Here is a 15129-nt window from a genome sequence, read left to right as displayed (position 1 = left end):
GGTCAGGTTGGGGGTGGGGATTTCTGGTGATTTGTCTACACTGTATTTGCTTATAGTGCTTGGTATTCTTTTCACAAAAAATAAAGTCTTTTCAAAGGCAAAAAAAAAAGCACACGAGAAGCAAGTGATAAAGCACAAAGCACATAGAATTAGGAAACAAAACAGATGTAGGGCCCAATTCCCCCACTTGTGCCACTTAGCTATGTTGGGTCTCACCATCTTCATTTGCAGATCTTGCTGAGTTGTTCTAGGGTCAGTTAGCACACCCTGCCTTGCACATAGTAGAAACACATTTATAGCAAATGTGTTGAAAAATTATCATCCTCATCACTTCAGCAGAGATCAGAGAGGGGAGGGAGGCTTTTTATGTTATCCTGGGGAAAGTATTAAATGGAAAAAGCAGCCAAGTAAATGGCCACTTCTTCCAAGTTTGGGCTCTGGGGACTCTTGAGGGAGGCATGATGGGAAGATACATAGGTGGACACTTGAATCCAATACCAAGAGCTCAGCTCCAGCACCTATGTTTTTTGTTTGTTTTTTTATGATCGATCACACTTCTCTACCATCCTTGCAACCCAGCCATCTTGTGGGACTGAGGGGCCACCAAAGAGTATGGGATCAGATGCCAACACACATTCTGGAGGATCTTGTTCTCCCCTATTTCAGTGATGGGAGAGGGATCAGTGGGGCTGCCCAAGAAATAAAGCATCAAGTTTTCAATAGAAATGCCATAATTTATTCTGTTGTATAAAAAAGTCATCCTTATGTAACAAAATGTCTTCTTAGAAGAAGAAATATATTATTTCAGGTCATAAATAATCAGCAAACATACAACTGTTGGCAACTTAAAAAAAACCAAAAAAACAAAACCAACACTGGTGCTTTCCATCAGTGCTGAAAACAAACCTGCTTAGGCTATATTTACAGGATATTACAGTACTCACAACAGAAAATTGAGGTATTTGGTTCTTCTAGGAGTAGACACTGACATTTGTGAAGGTGAACCACCTACACAAAAATAAATAAAATAAGGTATATTTTCATATGTATATGTGTCGTCGGGAATGGTAATACTGGTAGGTATGTCAAGCATGAAAGTGTCTTCAGAAAACAGGGACAAGCAAAAAGAAATCGACTCACACACTGAGTCCTCTCTCTTCTGCCCCATTTTGTCAGAGGGACTTTATGTACCCATTGTTACGTTGGTCCCGAAACCTGCTGAGTTCAGCAAACGTCTTGGCGCTAAGTCATCACTGCGACCACTCGGGAACCCAGTGGAACTCGGGTGAAATTAAATAAATAAGGACCAGCCCTCACAAGCTCCCTTCCCTGGAGTTACTGCATTTCCCCTTTCAGGAAGGAGCCTGGAGTCCTGCTGGGTTGTGAGGATCACCTCCTGTGGCCTTTCAGCAGCTGGGAGAAGTTGTAATGGGGCTCTGAAGGTAGCTCAATGCACTGTTCGTGGGGTGGACGGGGATGGACACCGGGAAGTTGAAGACGGTGGTGGTGGAAGTGCCGCAGTCAAGCACAGCCATGGCGGGACTCCCCGCCTCTGCCGAGCAGTGCGGGGCCAGGACCTGGGACTCAAACTGCAGCAGCTGGCCCATGAAGCTGAAGTTGGGGGAGATGATGCTCCTCCTCTGCTTCACAAACTCAAAGGCCTCATCCAGCTTGACTCGATTAGTCCTCATGAGGTAAGCGAGGCAGATGGTGGCTGATCGGGAAATGCCCGCCTGGCAGTGGACAAACACCCTTCCACCAGCGTTCTTGATGGAATCTGGAAAACGAAGGGCAGCCGGTTACTTGAGTGCCCAGGAGAACAACCCCAACCCCAGGAATAGGGTGTCTAAGAAATGTCATGTATGTCCTGTCCAGAGATGGTCAATATCACCTCATGCCATCACAAAGACACTGTTTGTGGAGGCAATGTGGAAAAGAACAGCAGGGGATTTAAACCCAGACCAGGCATCACCACTAAGCAGATTGCTATTGCACAAATCAGTTCAACATTCTGAGATTCAGTTTGCTAATCTATAAAATGGGACATCGAATCTATATTTCTCAGAGATGCTACCCACACCAGACTGACATTAACGTCTAGAGGAAAGCTTAAAAGTACGTCACTCAAGTTCTTGCCATAGAGTTTAAGCTCAGTGACTAAAACGGAGGGAGTGAGGCAGAAGTCTCAGGCATCTGTTCCATTTACCTATGAAGTCAATTGCCTCATTGAACCAGGAGCTGATGTCCGCCTTGTGGTTGTCCTCCACAGGGATGCTCTTGTACTGGTAGTGACCCTCAAAATGGTTGGGACAGTTGGCTGAGACGTTGATCAAGGCAGTGATGCCCAAGGCATCCAGCATGTCCTTGCGAGAAGCATGATAGGCACTGCCCAGGTACAAAAAAGGCAGGATCTCCACTGGGCCACCCTGAAATCCAGAAATATCCAACACTTGTCAAGCTTTATTCAATGTCAATGCTGGTGCCCACACCCACAAAAACTCCCTGCTGGAAAAGCCCGTTTCAACACTGGGTGAACTTTGCAGCACTGCTGTTAGAGTATAAATAAATAGGGGACTAAACCCATTTGCCTAGGCAGGGCCAACAAGTTCATTTCTGTAGTGCCAACAATTAGAGACCCAGCTCCATCATACCACTTAACCATGGGATAAATAATATCCCCGTGTCCCCTGTTATAAATAAAGCTGCATGTCACTTTCTATATTCTCACTAGCACTGCTCTTCCACCTTTGCCAGCTGTTCCTTCTCCCCTCGGGCACGGCTCCTCCCTACTAACCTGGTCGTAGAGTGGGGTGCTGCAGGAACTGCACCCGGATTCGGCGCTGTCGGGGACGCTAGTACTCAGGGGAAGGCTGAGCCCCATGGGGGTCGACTGTTTGCTGCACAGCTCCGGGCAGGAAGCAGAAAAAGCTTCATATCCTCCTGGGAAGAAAAAGAGACATTTTTTTTTTTTCTGTTAGTACCGCCGAGACAGGGCACCTTCATGCAACTCCCCCATCCACTCGGGCTGTAAGTTTACCCCGGAGAGGCCCAGGCGAGTCTTTGTTCCTGGTGCCAAACAAAGCCAACAAGTTCCCACAATGCGACTCAGGCGTCCAAGCGCTCCAGCTGGGGCAGCCCCCCAGGAGCTGAGGGCCAGGGGTCCCCGGGCAAGGCGGCAGGGCGGCGTGCGGCCCGCCCCTGAGCACCCCCGACGGCGTACCTTTGAGCAAGAAGATTTGCGCACCGCGCGCCTCGCGGCAGAGCGCTCCGGCGGCCAGAGCCAGGGTGCCGTCGCGCTTGGCGCAGTCCAGGGCGGCGCTGCGCTCGTCCAGCAGCACCACGGCGTGGTAGGCGCCGGCCAGCAGGCGGTCGCGCAGCTCGGCGTTGGGCACGATGTGCTCCAGGCCCATAGCGCCCTTGGCCCGGCGCCGCACAATGGTGCTGAAGCGCACGTTGACCGAGCCGACGATGTGGCCGGCGTTGAAAGCGAAGAAGGAACGACAGTCCAACAGCAAGCACTGCGCCGCGCGCTCCCGCAGCAGCGTCCGCAGGCCTCCGGCGTCCAGGGAGCCCACTTCCATGACCATGGCCGGCCCCAGCGCCCCCAGCGTGCAAGTCCTCCTGTGCTCTTTGTCCTGGGAAGCCAAAAGCAGGGCGACGGCTTTCGAGGAAAAGCCCGACCCTGGTTTTCTTTGCGCCAAACCCCAAACTGCCTTTGGACTGAGCGAGGGGTCGTCGTGCGGGACTCTAGACCGCCTCGGTTTCCTTGCTGCTCTCCCGACTGCCCCTCCGGCCCGCCTAGTCCCTACAGCCCCGACGTCCTTCTCAGCGAGCCTGACCCGAGGGAGCGCGCTTATATGTGGCCTCTCGGCTGGCAGGCGAGGCGGGGCGGCGAGGGGCGGGTCTCGCGCGCTCAGGGGGAGGGGGTTTGTTTGTTTGAATAGAGGCCACGTGACCGGTGCGGTGACGTCACCCGCCCTGCCGGGCTTGGCGCCGGAGGAGCCAAAGGCAAAGACGTCATCGGCCTCCGAGTGGGGTCCGCTGGCTGCGTTCTGGCTCCGGCTCAGGCCCCCGCCAGGCCATCCGGCCTGCGCCTGGCGCGTCCCCGGGGACCTGGCCCGCGCCGCTCTCCGGGCCCAGCGGGGAGGGGAGGGGAGGGGACGGGCACTCTGCCAGGCGAGGACTGACCTCCCGGGTGCGAACGGCAGGGAGATCGGGCCGTTTGCCACCGGCCTCCGCCTCCCCTCCCCCTCCACCGTGCCGCTTCCCAGCGCCCCCTCCGCCGCCCACCGGAGCGGAAAGGGGTTTCCTTTGTTTTTTGCATACACGTGGGCCCCTTTCGCCCATTGCCTCGTCCCCAGTTGGCGAGGAAACAGGTTCCCAAGGAGAAACGATTTACTTGCCCAGTGTCACGCTGCTGGGGGTGGGGCAACAGTGAGGAGCCTGAAATGAGGGTTGAAGACAAATCCATCCCAGAACCACCGGGCTGAGTTGGCGTGGAGGTGTTCAGGGAAATAGTCTCCTGTTCCCCAGACTTTCCTGTTACTTAAAATGTACATTTAACGAGTAAAACGCCTTCCAATCGAATACCAAGCGGAAGAATCTCATTCCTAGTCGTGTAGTCCCTAGACGATTGTGAGCCAATGGAGGGCAAGTCAGGGGGCTGAAATCAGGGTGAGGGGTCGCAAGGTGCGGTTGTGGATTGCGGGGTTCGGCGTTTAGGGAGGCGACCCCCAGCGCGGCTCGACAGCGCCCCACCAGGGGCCGCCAGACACGTTTCTGGTCACATTTGCCCAAGACTGAGCGGCTCCATCTCTTTACGCCCCAAATATGTACTGATTGAGCGCCTACTAAGCGCTGGGCTCGGGGGCTGCAAAGGGGAACAGGGGCCGGGCGCAGCCCCCACGCCCTGCTTCTCACCATCAATATGGGCCGAACTCGAAATCCAATCCTACAGCGCTTTAAGAGGATTTCCAGGACCTGGACAAACGTTTGGGAAGACCCCACGCGGTCACCCTCGTCCTGGGCTCTAGCGACGCCCCACTGGGCAACGGAGCCCCTCTGCAGCGGCACCAACAGTGCTAGGTACACAAACATAAATATTGCACCACCGTGCTGGGATGCCGAATCAGGAACATTCTGTGGTTTCTTCCCCTCTCCTCCGGGGGAGGTGGACGTTTCACTGCCACCCTGGGTGGTTGGTCTGTGGATTGTATCACCAGAGGCAACTTCTGCATTTGCCTCGCTTAGCTAAGGTGTTCTCACATTCTCAAACTTTCTGCCTAAATTCTAGAAAAGTAAAAGGCTAAGTGCTTTTTTCTTTTAAAGGGCGTTTTCTACCTTCAGATGAACATTGGCTGAGGACAGCAAAGAGGTCCTCAGATAATGGCAACGCCCTCCCTGTATCTTTTTTAAGAAAGAAAAAACTTCTTTGTTTATACTACTTATTCATCTGAGGAACTCAACATATTTTATGCGTTGAATCATAAAATGTTACAGCTGCTGACTTTTCACAGCATACGAACTTGATCTGTCCCAAGTTTTTTTTTTTTTTTTTACCAAGAGCAGTTTTTAATACCTACACATTTTTTAAAAAGAAAACTTTTTTATACAAATATTACAGTGTTAAGTGGCACAGTCTGGCCCTAAAATCAGGTGTCTGCTGAGCTCTGTGGGGTTTTCCTCTCTATCCCTATCTGCAAAGAACAGAGCTTGAACCCCACACTGTCATTTTGCTGCTGGGTGATCCCAGGTGAATCTTTTCCCCAACTGAGCCTCTAAGCTCGCATCTGTACAATGGGTTTACAACTGTCTACTTTGTGGATGGTTTGAGGCCCAAGTTAGAGATGATGGGTGTAAGGAACCCAGGCCCTACCCATCCCTTCTTGTTATGATTCACTAAGTCTCTTGGTTTTTCCCTTCCTAGCAGAGCAATGCTTATATCATCATGCCACTGTGTGTTTCAGCATCTGACATCAGAACCTGGGGAGAAGGTCACCACAAGATGTGGGTAGGTGTGGTTAGTACAGAGGTCCAGTTCAGGCCAAGGTCCCTCCCTGAGGCCAATCAACACACAGTGGCACAGGTCAGGGGGGCTGGTGGTAAAGATGTAGCCACCCAGGCGCCCAGTCCAGGAAGTAGAGATGCTACTTCTGGCTGGAGATGGAGCCAAAGGGAGGCCCAGCATAATCTGGTCTGTGGTGACTGCAGAAGCAGCAAGGGGCTGGAATTGTGGTCCTGATGGGCAGAAGGGCACAAAAGAGCATCAGGGGATTTTGACTCTGGGGAGAGAACCTGGCCTTTCTGACCTGGGCTCTTCCCGATTTTAGATGTACTTAGAAACAAACCTGGAGGCAGGGCGGGGCAGTGGGAACGCCTGGCCTGGACTCCCCACCCTTAATGTGTGGCCTTGAGTAAGTCCGTTTCCCTCCTGAGCCCCCACTCCCTCCTTCCTGTGATGGAGATAAGAACACGTACTCCTAGGGGCTGTGGGAAGACTCAGTGTAGCTGGGGTTGATATTACCCTACAATCTCTGTCTGAATCCTGCCCTCAAAGTCGACTTTGGAAAGAGTGGCATGCCCCCAGATGACAGGCAGAAAGTGGCCTCAGCTCACTCTCTGCTCTGTGACCTTAGGCAAGTGGCTTAACGTTTCTGAGCCTCCATTTCCCCATTTGTAAACTGGAAATATTATCCGTCTAGGGCCTGGTGTCGGTCATATCTGGAGGCGGTGCTCTCAGGAGAGGGAGTTGGCTCCCACCATTCCTGTTCTCTTCCAGAATCCACAGCCCTTTTACTGTCTCCCTAGTGCTGTAAGGCAGGCAGTTCCTGCCTTTGCTCACTACCCTTCCTAACTCCCCCTGTCCCACCAAATCCAAAGTCACCACTAGGCTCCACCCCTCCATCTGGCCCCGCCCCCAATGCTCTCACTGACTCTTCTTTTGTTTTCTAGGCAAACCCCTGGACATGTGTTTCTCATCCTTTCCCACCCCCACACCTTTGCTCACACTGCTCCCCCTCCCCCTGCCAGGATGCTATCTCCTCTGGGCTCCAAGTCCCAAAGTGGCATCCCCAGGAAGCTTTCTTTGGTTTCTCCAACTTCTGCACCTGGGCCCTGGAGGACTTTGTCCGAACTTCTGATTATGTAAACATCTCTTAGATTCTTATCTTACCCTCCCTGAGTTGCTTAAGGGTAGGAGGTGTGTTCCTCTCATCTGTCACCTCCCCACCCTACTATCTTAGATACAGTGCTTGGCACATGGTAGGTCCACAATTTGTAGCATGGTGGAAGAATTTTCTTAAAGGTACTGTTGAAAAGTGTAAGAAGAGAGAAGGGGATAGAAATGGCTATTTATGGAGCCTTGCCCCTGTGCCAGCTGCATTACAGGTATCATCTCATGAACCAATCAATAACCCTGTGAGGTGGTTAATATCCCCATTTTATAGGCAAGGAAACAGCTCAGAGAGGAGAATGTGCCCAAGGTCACACAGCTGGTAATCATCAGATGCAGATCCAAACCCTGGGCCTGTCCGATGGAGATATGGAGAGGAGGACCCAGGCATCCCGAGGTAGGAACCCCTGTCTGTTAAGGCCTCCCCGCCTGTTGCAAGTCCATCCCCAGCAGCTCTGGATGAAGCTTCTGACTCCCACCTTGCCTGGAGCTCTGCTCACTGGGCAGAGTGGTCCCTGGCGCCAGCCCTGGAGGGAGCCCGAGCCTCCTACAACCCCTGGCTGAGGCCCTGGTATCCCTGCTGCCTTTCCAAAGTCACTCAGTGTTTGGGATTTGGGGCAGCCACAGGCACAGGGACTTAGCAGCCAGTTGGCCCATCCTAAGGGGCTGGCAAGGGGTGACTTCACCCTCCACACCCAGACAGTTAGGACAGAACCAGCTTCTGTTGCACAATCCTTACAAACAGATCTCCACGGTCAGGGAAGGCCCGTGGCAGTGCATCATCTCAGCCACCTCCCTCATTTGGGAGACAAGGACCCAGAGAGGTTAGGCAACCTATCCAAAGTCACACAGTGTCCAGAACATTCTAAATCTAGTCAGCATTGTGTGAACTCTGTGTACAGACCCTTAAGTGTTTATCTCTGGAGGGTGGGGTTACTTTCATTTTCTTTCTTACAACTCTGTATGATTTGAATATTTCAACACAAATGTAGAACTTTTGTAATCAGGAGAAAAAGCTAAAAATATTAAAAGGCAACCATATTTAGGTTGAACCATATTTACCATATTTAGGGTGACTTGTTAAAAGCAAGTTACAGAGTTAGACTGCCTGGGTTAGAATCCCGGCTTGACCACTCACCAGCTGTGTGTCCTTGGACAAGTTACTTTACCTCTCTGAGACTCAGTTGTCTCATGTATAAAGTGAAGATAATAATAACATCTATCTTGTAGGGCTATTGTAAAGATCATATGAGACAGGGATCAGCAAACTACAGCTCATGAGCCAAATCTAGCCTACTCCTTCTTTTTGTACAATTCACAAGCTAAGAATGGTTTTTATATTTTAAATGGTTGGGAGGAAAATCAAAAGAAAAAGAATATTTTTGTAACGCGTGAAAGTCATATGAAATTCAAATTTCAGGGTCCGTAAATAAAGTTTTATTAAAACTCAGCCATACACATTGATACTTTCCTCTGTGGCTGCTTTCACATTACAACGGGAGGTGAGTAGCTATGGCACTGTCTGGCTCACAAAGCCTAAAATATTCACCTCTGTCCCTTTACAGGAGAAGTTTGCCAACCCCTGATATAAGATCATGGACGAAAAGCACTTTAGAACAATTCCTGGCACAGGGTAAGTGTTTAGTGAATTTTGTTCTTATTAGTATATGGATATTTATAAAATCTTCTTTCCCTAGGATGTATTCACAAGCAGTAATTGCTTTTCTATTTCATTGAGCCTAAGGCACACATTTCTTATTTTAACGTTCCTCAAAGTGGAATATAACTTAACAGTCGGAGGCATAGCATACTTAATTGACATAGTTAATTGCCAGCGTTTCTCTTTCTTTATGGTATATACATTAAACGGTGGGGTGGGTATGGGTCTCAGAATAGCTGACCTCTTAGGTCCAGGAGAATACAGTAAAGTAATTAAAGCACTACAACAAACAGTCTAGCAGGGGGACAGACTTGTCAATAGACAAGTACAACCCAAGTGCTAAGCGCCAGGGTAGACATCGGAAAGGCCGGAAAAGGGCCCTCTCCCAACTGGGAGAGAATTATGAGGGAAAGATGCCCAGAGGAGGGGATGTCTCCTTAGAGACAAAGACTGTTGTAGAATAGAAATGGGATGAAACACCTCTGAGACATGGGTCTCGGTTATCTACCACTTGGTCCCTGAGAGTCTCCGTTTCCTGCCTTATAAAATGGGGACAGTAATAACCCCAAGAGAACCTCAGATTCGCTGTGGGACCAGATTTCGAAGCTCCAGCAGCCTGTGTGAACAGGCCCCATGGCTGACCATTTCTGTTTCTCCCACTAGCTTGGGAGCAGGGACACGGTTCCTTGCCTTTCTTGGTCCCCAGAACAAACCTCAAAGCAGGTTTGTTGGATAAACACATGCAGATGAACCCAGGAGCCCAGGAGAGGGACAAGGAAGTAACAGGGCCTCTGTGACTCAGGCCTGCCCCTGAACCAAGGGCACCGCCTGCCAACATGGCCCCAAGCCCCGCCCCAGACACCAGGGGAACTGACACCACGGTGAGAAGTGACAAATCTCTGTTATTAGTTAATTTTTTTTAGACGGAATATGAATTGAGACATAATTTCCTTTTCGTTATTAGAAAACACTAATTAATGTTGAAGGGAGCAAATGAGGTCATAGTTTGTCTATTCCAAACTCTCCCCTGAAGGAAGGAGAAGAAAAAGTTACCAGTGGTGTATTCAGAATCCTAGTTGAAGACTCAGAAATTGTGCCTACCAATTTTGCCTTTGTGGGTAAGTTATTTTGGGGCAGTTTTTATTAATAATTGCCAATCTCTATTGAGCGCTTGCTGTAAGCCCTAGCCTTTTTCCAACTGCTTTACATACATTTCCTCCTAGACTGTGACACTAGCCCTATGAGGCAGGTACCATTAACCACCCCAAAAGGAAGAGATGAGGGAACCAAGGTCCAGAGAAGTTAACTAATTTGTCCAAAGGCACATACAAGTGAGCGGCGCAGCTGGGGGCCTGGAGCTTCCTCTCTGTTTTCTAAGTACTTCGTCCTTATCTCTCCACAGCACACAGAGGGCGTAACATGAGGGTGGCGTGTTGTGGCATTTCACAGTCTGTTTCATGGGATGATGACTTTTGGGGGCTGCTTCTAGATGCCAAAGGAAGGGGACAAGGAAATAGGCCTCAGACTCGGGCTTTCTGCCTGGCCCTCCCTGACTCACTGAGCCATACTGCACAAATGATTCATTCACTGACCTCAACCTCAGTGGGTTTGGCCACCCACTGAGAGTGAAGTCACACCTCCAGCTTTCCAACGCATTCATTGGTTCACTCTTCCACTTCAGGCAGGCAAGAAACAGGCCTGGCTGGCCTTGCTTGGGGTCAGGAAAGCACACAAATACTTCTCGATGTCCTGAAGTCATGGCTGGACAGCTCAATTCCAGCCTAAGAGATCCTCCGAGGGGCCTGAAGTTGATTACTAGGGTTGTCGAAACAGAGTACCACAAGCTGAGTGACTTAAAATAACAGAAATTGATTGTCTCATAGTTCTGGAAGCCAGAAGTGCAAGACCAAGGTATTAACAAGGTTAGTTCCTTCTGAGGGCTGTGAAGGAGTATGTGTTCCAGGCCTCTCTCTTAGCTTCTGGTGGCTGGCTGGCAATCTTTGATATTCCTTGACTTGTAGAGGCACCACCCCAATCTCTGCCTTCATCTTCATCAGTCATATCAGATTAGGCCCCACCCTAATGATCTCATGTTAACTTGATTATCTCTGTAAAGGCCCTATTTCCATATAAGTTCACATTCTGAGGTACTTGGGGTTAGGACTTAAGCATACCTCTGGGGGGGAACATAATTCAACCCAAAACAGGGCCCCAAAGATAACCCCCTAATAATAACATGTTCAATACCATAAAGATGTCCATTTGACCCAGGTAAATATATCCATTTAAAATGATCCTAGTGAAAATACTTAGAGTGGATTGATTTTTGTTTGTTTGTTTTTTGTTTTTCCTGGAGTTAAGTTGATTCTGAAGTTGATATGAAATAATTATCAAGAATGGTCAGAAAAACTTAAAAAGAAAGGCAGTGGGGTGGGGATAAGTCCTACCAGATATTACAACATATCATAAAGCCCCAGCATTAAAATGGTGTAGTTAGGAACATGAATAGCCAGACAGAACAATGGAACAGAAAGTCCAGAAAGCTGCCCAAGTACATATGGAAATTTGATGTATGATGAAAGTGGCATCTCAAATTACTGGACATGATGGACTTTTTAATAAGTGATCTTGGGACAATTGGATAGCCATTTGGAAAAAAGATAAAAGTGGACCCATACCTCACACCAAACACTTGAATAAATACCCAATGAGCCAAAGATTCAGATTTTTTTAAGTGAAACCTTAAAACTTGTAGAAGAAAACATGAGGGGATTCCTTTATAACCCAGGAGTGAGAAAAGGCTTTCAATGTAGGACTCAAAACCCAGAAACAATAAAAGAAAAACTTGATAAATTCAGCTACATAAAAAATAAAGCTAAATTAAAAAAAAAGCTTTTTATGGCAAAAAAAAAAAAAACCCGGCACAAGCAAAAATTAAAAAAAAAAGACAAATGGGAGACAATATAGAGACAACATAGAGACAAACAACATAGAGACAAAGGCTAATTTCACCGATATTTAAGGAGTATTTAAAAACAGATATAAAAAAATTAAAATATGATTTTAAAATGTACAAAAGTGGGAATGCCCTGGCGGTACAGTGGTTAGCACTCCATGCTTCCACTGCAGGGGGCATTCGTTTGACCCCTGGTTGGGGAACTAAGGTCCTGCATTCTATGTGGTGTGGCCAAAAATAAAAAAAATAAAATAAAATGGACACAAGCCATGAACAGATAGTTCCAGAAAAAGAGATTCAGAAGGACCCTGAGCATGTGAGAAGATGCTCCTATGTAATCATAAGAGACAAGAAAATTCTAATTACACTGAGAGACCCTCATCCTTCAGGTTGGCAAGATCCAAAAATGTGATGGTACCGTCTGCTGAGAAGTGAAATTTGAATATGAATTGGACATTAGGTGATATTATGGACGTATTCACTTTTTGGTAGTTGCTTAGGAGAACGTCTCCTTCTTAAGAGATGCGTGTTGAAGTATTTAGTGGTAAAAGCTCATGATGTTAGCAACTTCCTTGAAATGTTCAGAAGAAAATAAAAACAGCAGTAAATAAATTAAATATGGCACAGCATGAACAATTGTTGAGTCTATGTGGTGGGTATAAGGGTGTCCATGGATGGCATTCTTCTTTCAACCTTTCCGTATGCCTGAAATTTTTCATAATAAAATGTGAGGTCCAGTCACATGGCCTCAAGGTGAACTCTGGGTGAAGTGGAAGCTGTCAGCAAAAGCAGCTAGCTCGGCTGAGACAGTAATAATTATTAACATGATCCAGCACTTACTGTGGGCAACGGGCGCTATTTCAACAGCCAACTCATTAATCTTTACTGTCCTCGGTTACAGACGAGGAAACTGAGGCATCAGCAATCTGCCAAATCCACAGAGATTTGTACTCTCCCAGCTCTGCCGATTGATTTTAATCTGTGCCAGTGCCTGAGAATTGCTAATAGGCTTTGAAGAAGCAGCCTTAAATCGAACTCTTATTAAATTGGACAAAGTTCTTTTATTCAAGTAAAAGGGTTCAGCCAAAGGGTTAGCAGGGATCTTTCTGATGCATCTTATAAACATTAGCCATTTATAAGGGCTAATGTTCTGTTCTCTAATTTAGACTGAATACTTTCAGGCTCACTTAAGGAGAGAGAATGAGGAGATTATAATAAAGCAATTGCACATTCAATCTAATGATTCACCTAGCAACCCGTCAGTGGTAAGTTAGGGTATTCTTTAAATCAAGGTATGTTAATAAAAGAGAACCTAAAATTGAAGCGAAGTTGAATGACTTTCAAAGTGTATTTAACGGTGTAGAGTGCTTGCATCAATTAAAAATTAAAATGGTTCATGATTTAAAGGAAAATAGTGCAGCCCCACCCCAGTGCCTGTGTTCAAATCCCAGCTCTGCCAGTAACCTCAAAGGACGATGCCGGGGACAAGTCACACATCCTCCCTTGACCCCAATTTCCTCATCTCCAAAGTGGAGATGACTAGCGCCCTCCTCCAAAGCTCTCGGGAGGGTTAAGTGATTTGGATGTACTGTCTGGAGGGCCATCACGGTTTGAGACAAGCCCATTCATGCTCTGGCAGAGCCACCCTGAGAGCCTGCGCTGATGGCTTGGTCCGTGGGGCTCCACCTCCCTCGAGAGTCTAACTCACTTCTTTTTAAGGAGCGTCCACCCTGTGCCAAGCCTGTGCAGGACACTGGGGACAAGCAGATGAGGGACACATCGTTCCAGCCTGGGAGAGAGAGGGACACATAAATCATCTCGCCACTCAAGGAGACAAGAACAAGGGCAGAGGGTGACAGCCAGCACAGGTGTGGACACCAGAGGGGATCGTGGGGAGTGGACAGTAGTTTGTAAAAGACAATATCTTCTTGGGGGTGCACAAAAATGGGAATGTACTTAATGCCACTGAACTCTACACTTACCAATGCTTAAGATGGTAAGTTTTATGTTACGTGTATTTTACTAAGAATATACATATATTGTATATGAATATATAATATATGTTTTAATGGGTAATATCTTCTTGAAGCCTGCAGCCCAGAGGATGTATTCTTTTTTTTTTAACATCTTTTTTTTTTAACAATAAATATATTTTTTATTTGAGGTTTTTACTACTGTAAACAAGAAAATGAAAAAACTGACACATATCTAAATTTTTTTAATATTAATGCAATTAAATTTTTAATATTTTATTTTGAAAATATGTATATGTCGTCTTCCTCTTATTCTTGCCTTATTTTTTATTACATTATCATTGAATTTTTTTAACATCTTTATTGGAGTATAGTTGCTTTACAATGGTGTGTTAGTTTCTGCTTTATAACAAAGTGCATCAGTTATACATATACATATGTTCCCATATCTCTTCCCTCTTGTGTCTCCCTCCCTCCCACCCTCCCTATCCCACCCCTCTAGGTGGTCACAAAGCACCAAGCTGATCTCCCTGTGCTATGCGGCTGCTTCCCACTAGCTAGCTATATTACGTTTGGTGGTGTATATATGTCCATGCCACTCTCTCACTTTGTCCCAGCTTACCCTTCCTCCTCCCCGTGTCCTCAAGTCCATTCTCTAGTAGGTCTGTGTCTTTATTTCCGTCTTGCCCTAGGTTGTTCATGACCTTTTTTTTTTTCTTAGATTCCATATATGTGTTAGCATACAGTATTTGTTTTTCTCTTTCTGACTTACTTCACTCTGTATGACAGACTCTATGTCCATCCACCTCACTACAAATAACTCAATTTCATTTCTTTTTATGGCTGAGTAATATTCCATTGTATATACGTACCACATCTTCTTTATCCATTCATCTGTCGATGGACACTTAGGTTGCTTCCATGTCCTGGCTATTGTAAATAGATCTGCAATGAACATTGTGGTACATGACTCTTTTTGAATTATGGTTTTCTCAGGGTATATGCCCAGTAGTGGGATTGCTGGGTCGTATGGTAGTTCTATTCTTAGTTTTTTAAGGAACTTCCATACTGTTCTCCATAGTGGCTGTACGGAGGATGTATTCTTACAGTGGGTGTACAGATGAAGAAATGGAGACCCAGAGTAGGGGAGCAAACCTCCCACCCAGGGTGAGGGGGCTTCCTCAGGCCTATTTGATGGAGGTGGAAACTCACCCAGGGCTTGACTCTCAGGCCTTAAGTTCATTCTGCTGCAAAGACACAGAGCAGGACAGGGACCCAGGCTTGTCTGACATCCAGCTGGGGGCTCTTTCCACTGCAGCCTCCACCCACCTATGCTCAGACTGGGCTCAAGGATCACCCCCGCACACAC

General features: G+C 47.4%; 1 protein-coding gene across 1 annotated transcript; it reads right to left on the bottom strand.

The window, feature by feature from the left end:
* Positions 1-733: 733 nt before the first annotated feature.
* DUSP1 (dual specificity phosphatase 1) lies at positions 734-3835 on the bottom strand. Its single transcript, XM_060094938.1, has 4 exons — positions 3221-3835; positions 2795-2940; positions 2207-2426; positions 734-1777 (listed from the first exon to the last, which is right to left on the bottom strand). The coding sequence occupies exons 1-4, from the start codon at positions 3585-3587 to the stop codon at positions 1407-1409; spliced, it is 1104 nt and encodes a 367-aa protein (XP_059950921.1). The 5' UTR covers positions 3588-3835; the 3' UTR covers positions 734-1406.
* Between the last annotated feature and the right edge of the window lie 11294 nt (positions 3836-15129).

This window comes from Mesoplodon densirostris, chromosome 3 (assembly GCF_025265405.1).
Source record: "Mesoplodon densirostris isolate mMesDen1 chromosome 3, mMesDen1 primary haplotype, whole genome shotgun sequence".
NCBI classification, from domain to species: domain Eukaryota; kingdom Metazoa; phylum Chordata; class Mammalia; order Artiodactyla; family Ziphiidae; genus Mesoplodon; species Mesoplodon densirostris.
Note: the sequence above shows the minus strand (reverse complement) of the source record. Positions and strands in the feature narration are given on the sequence as shown.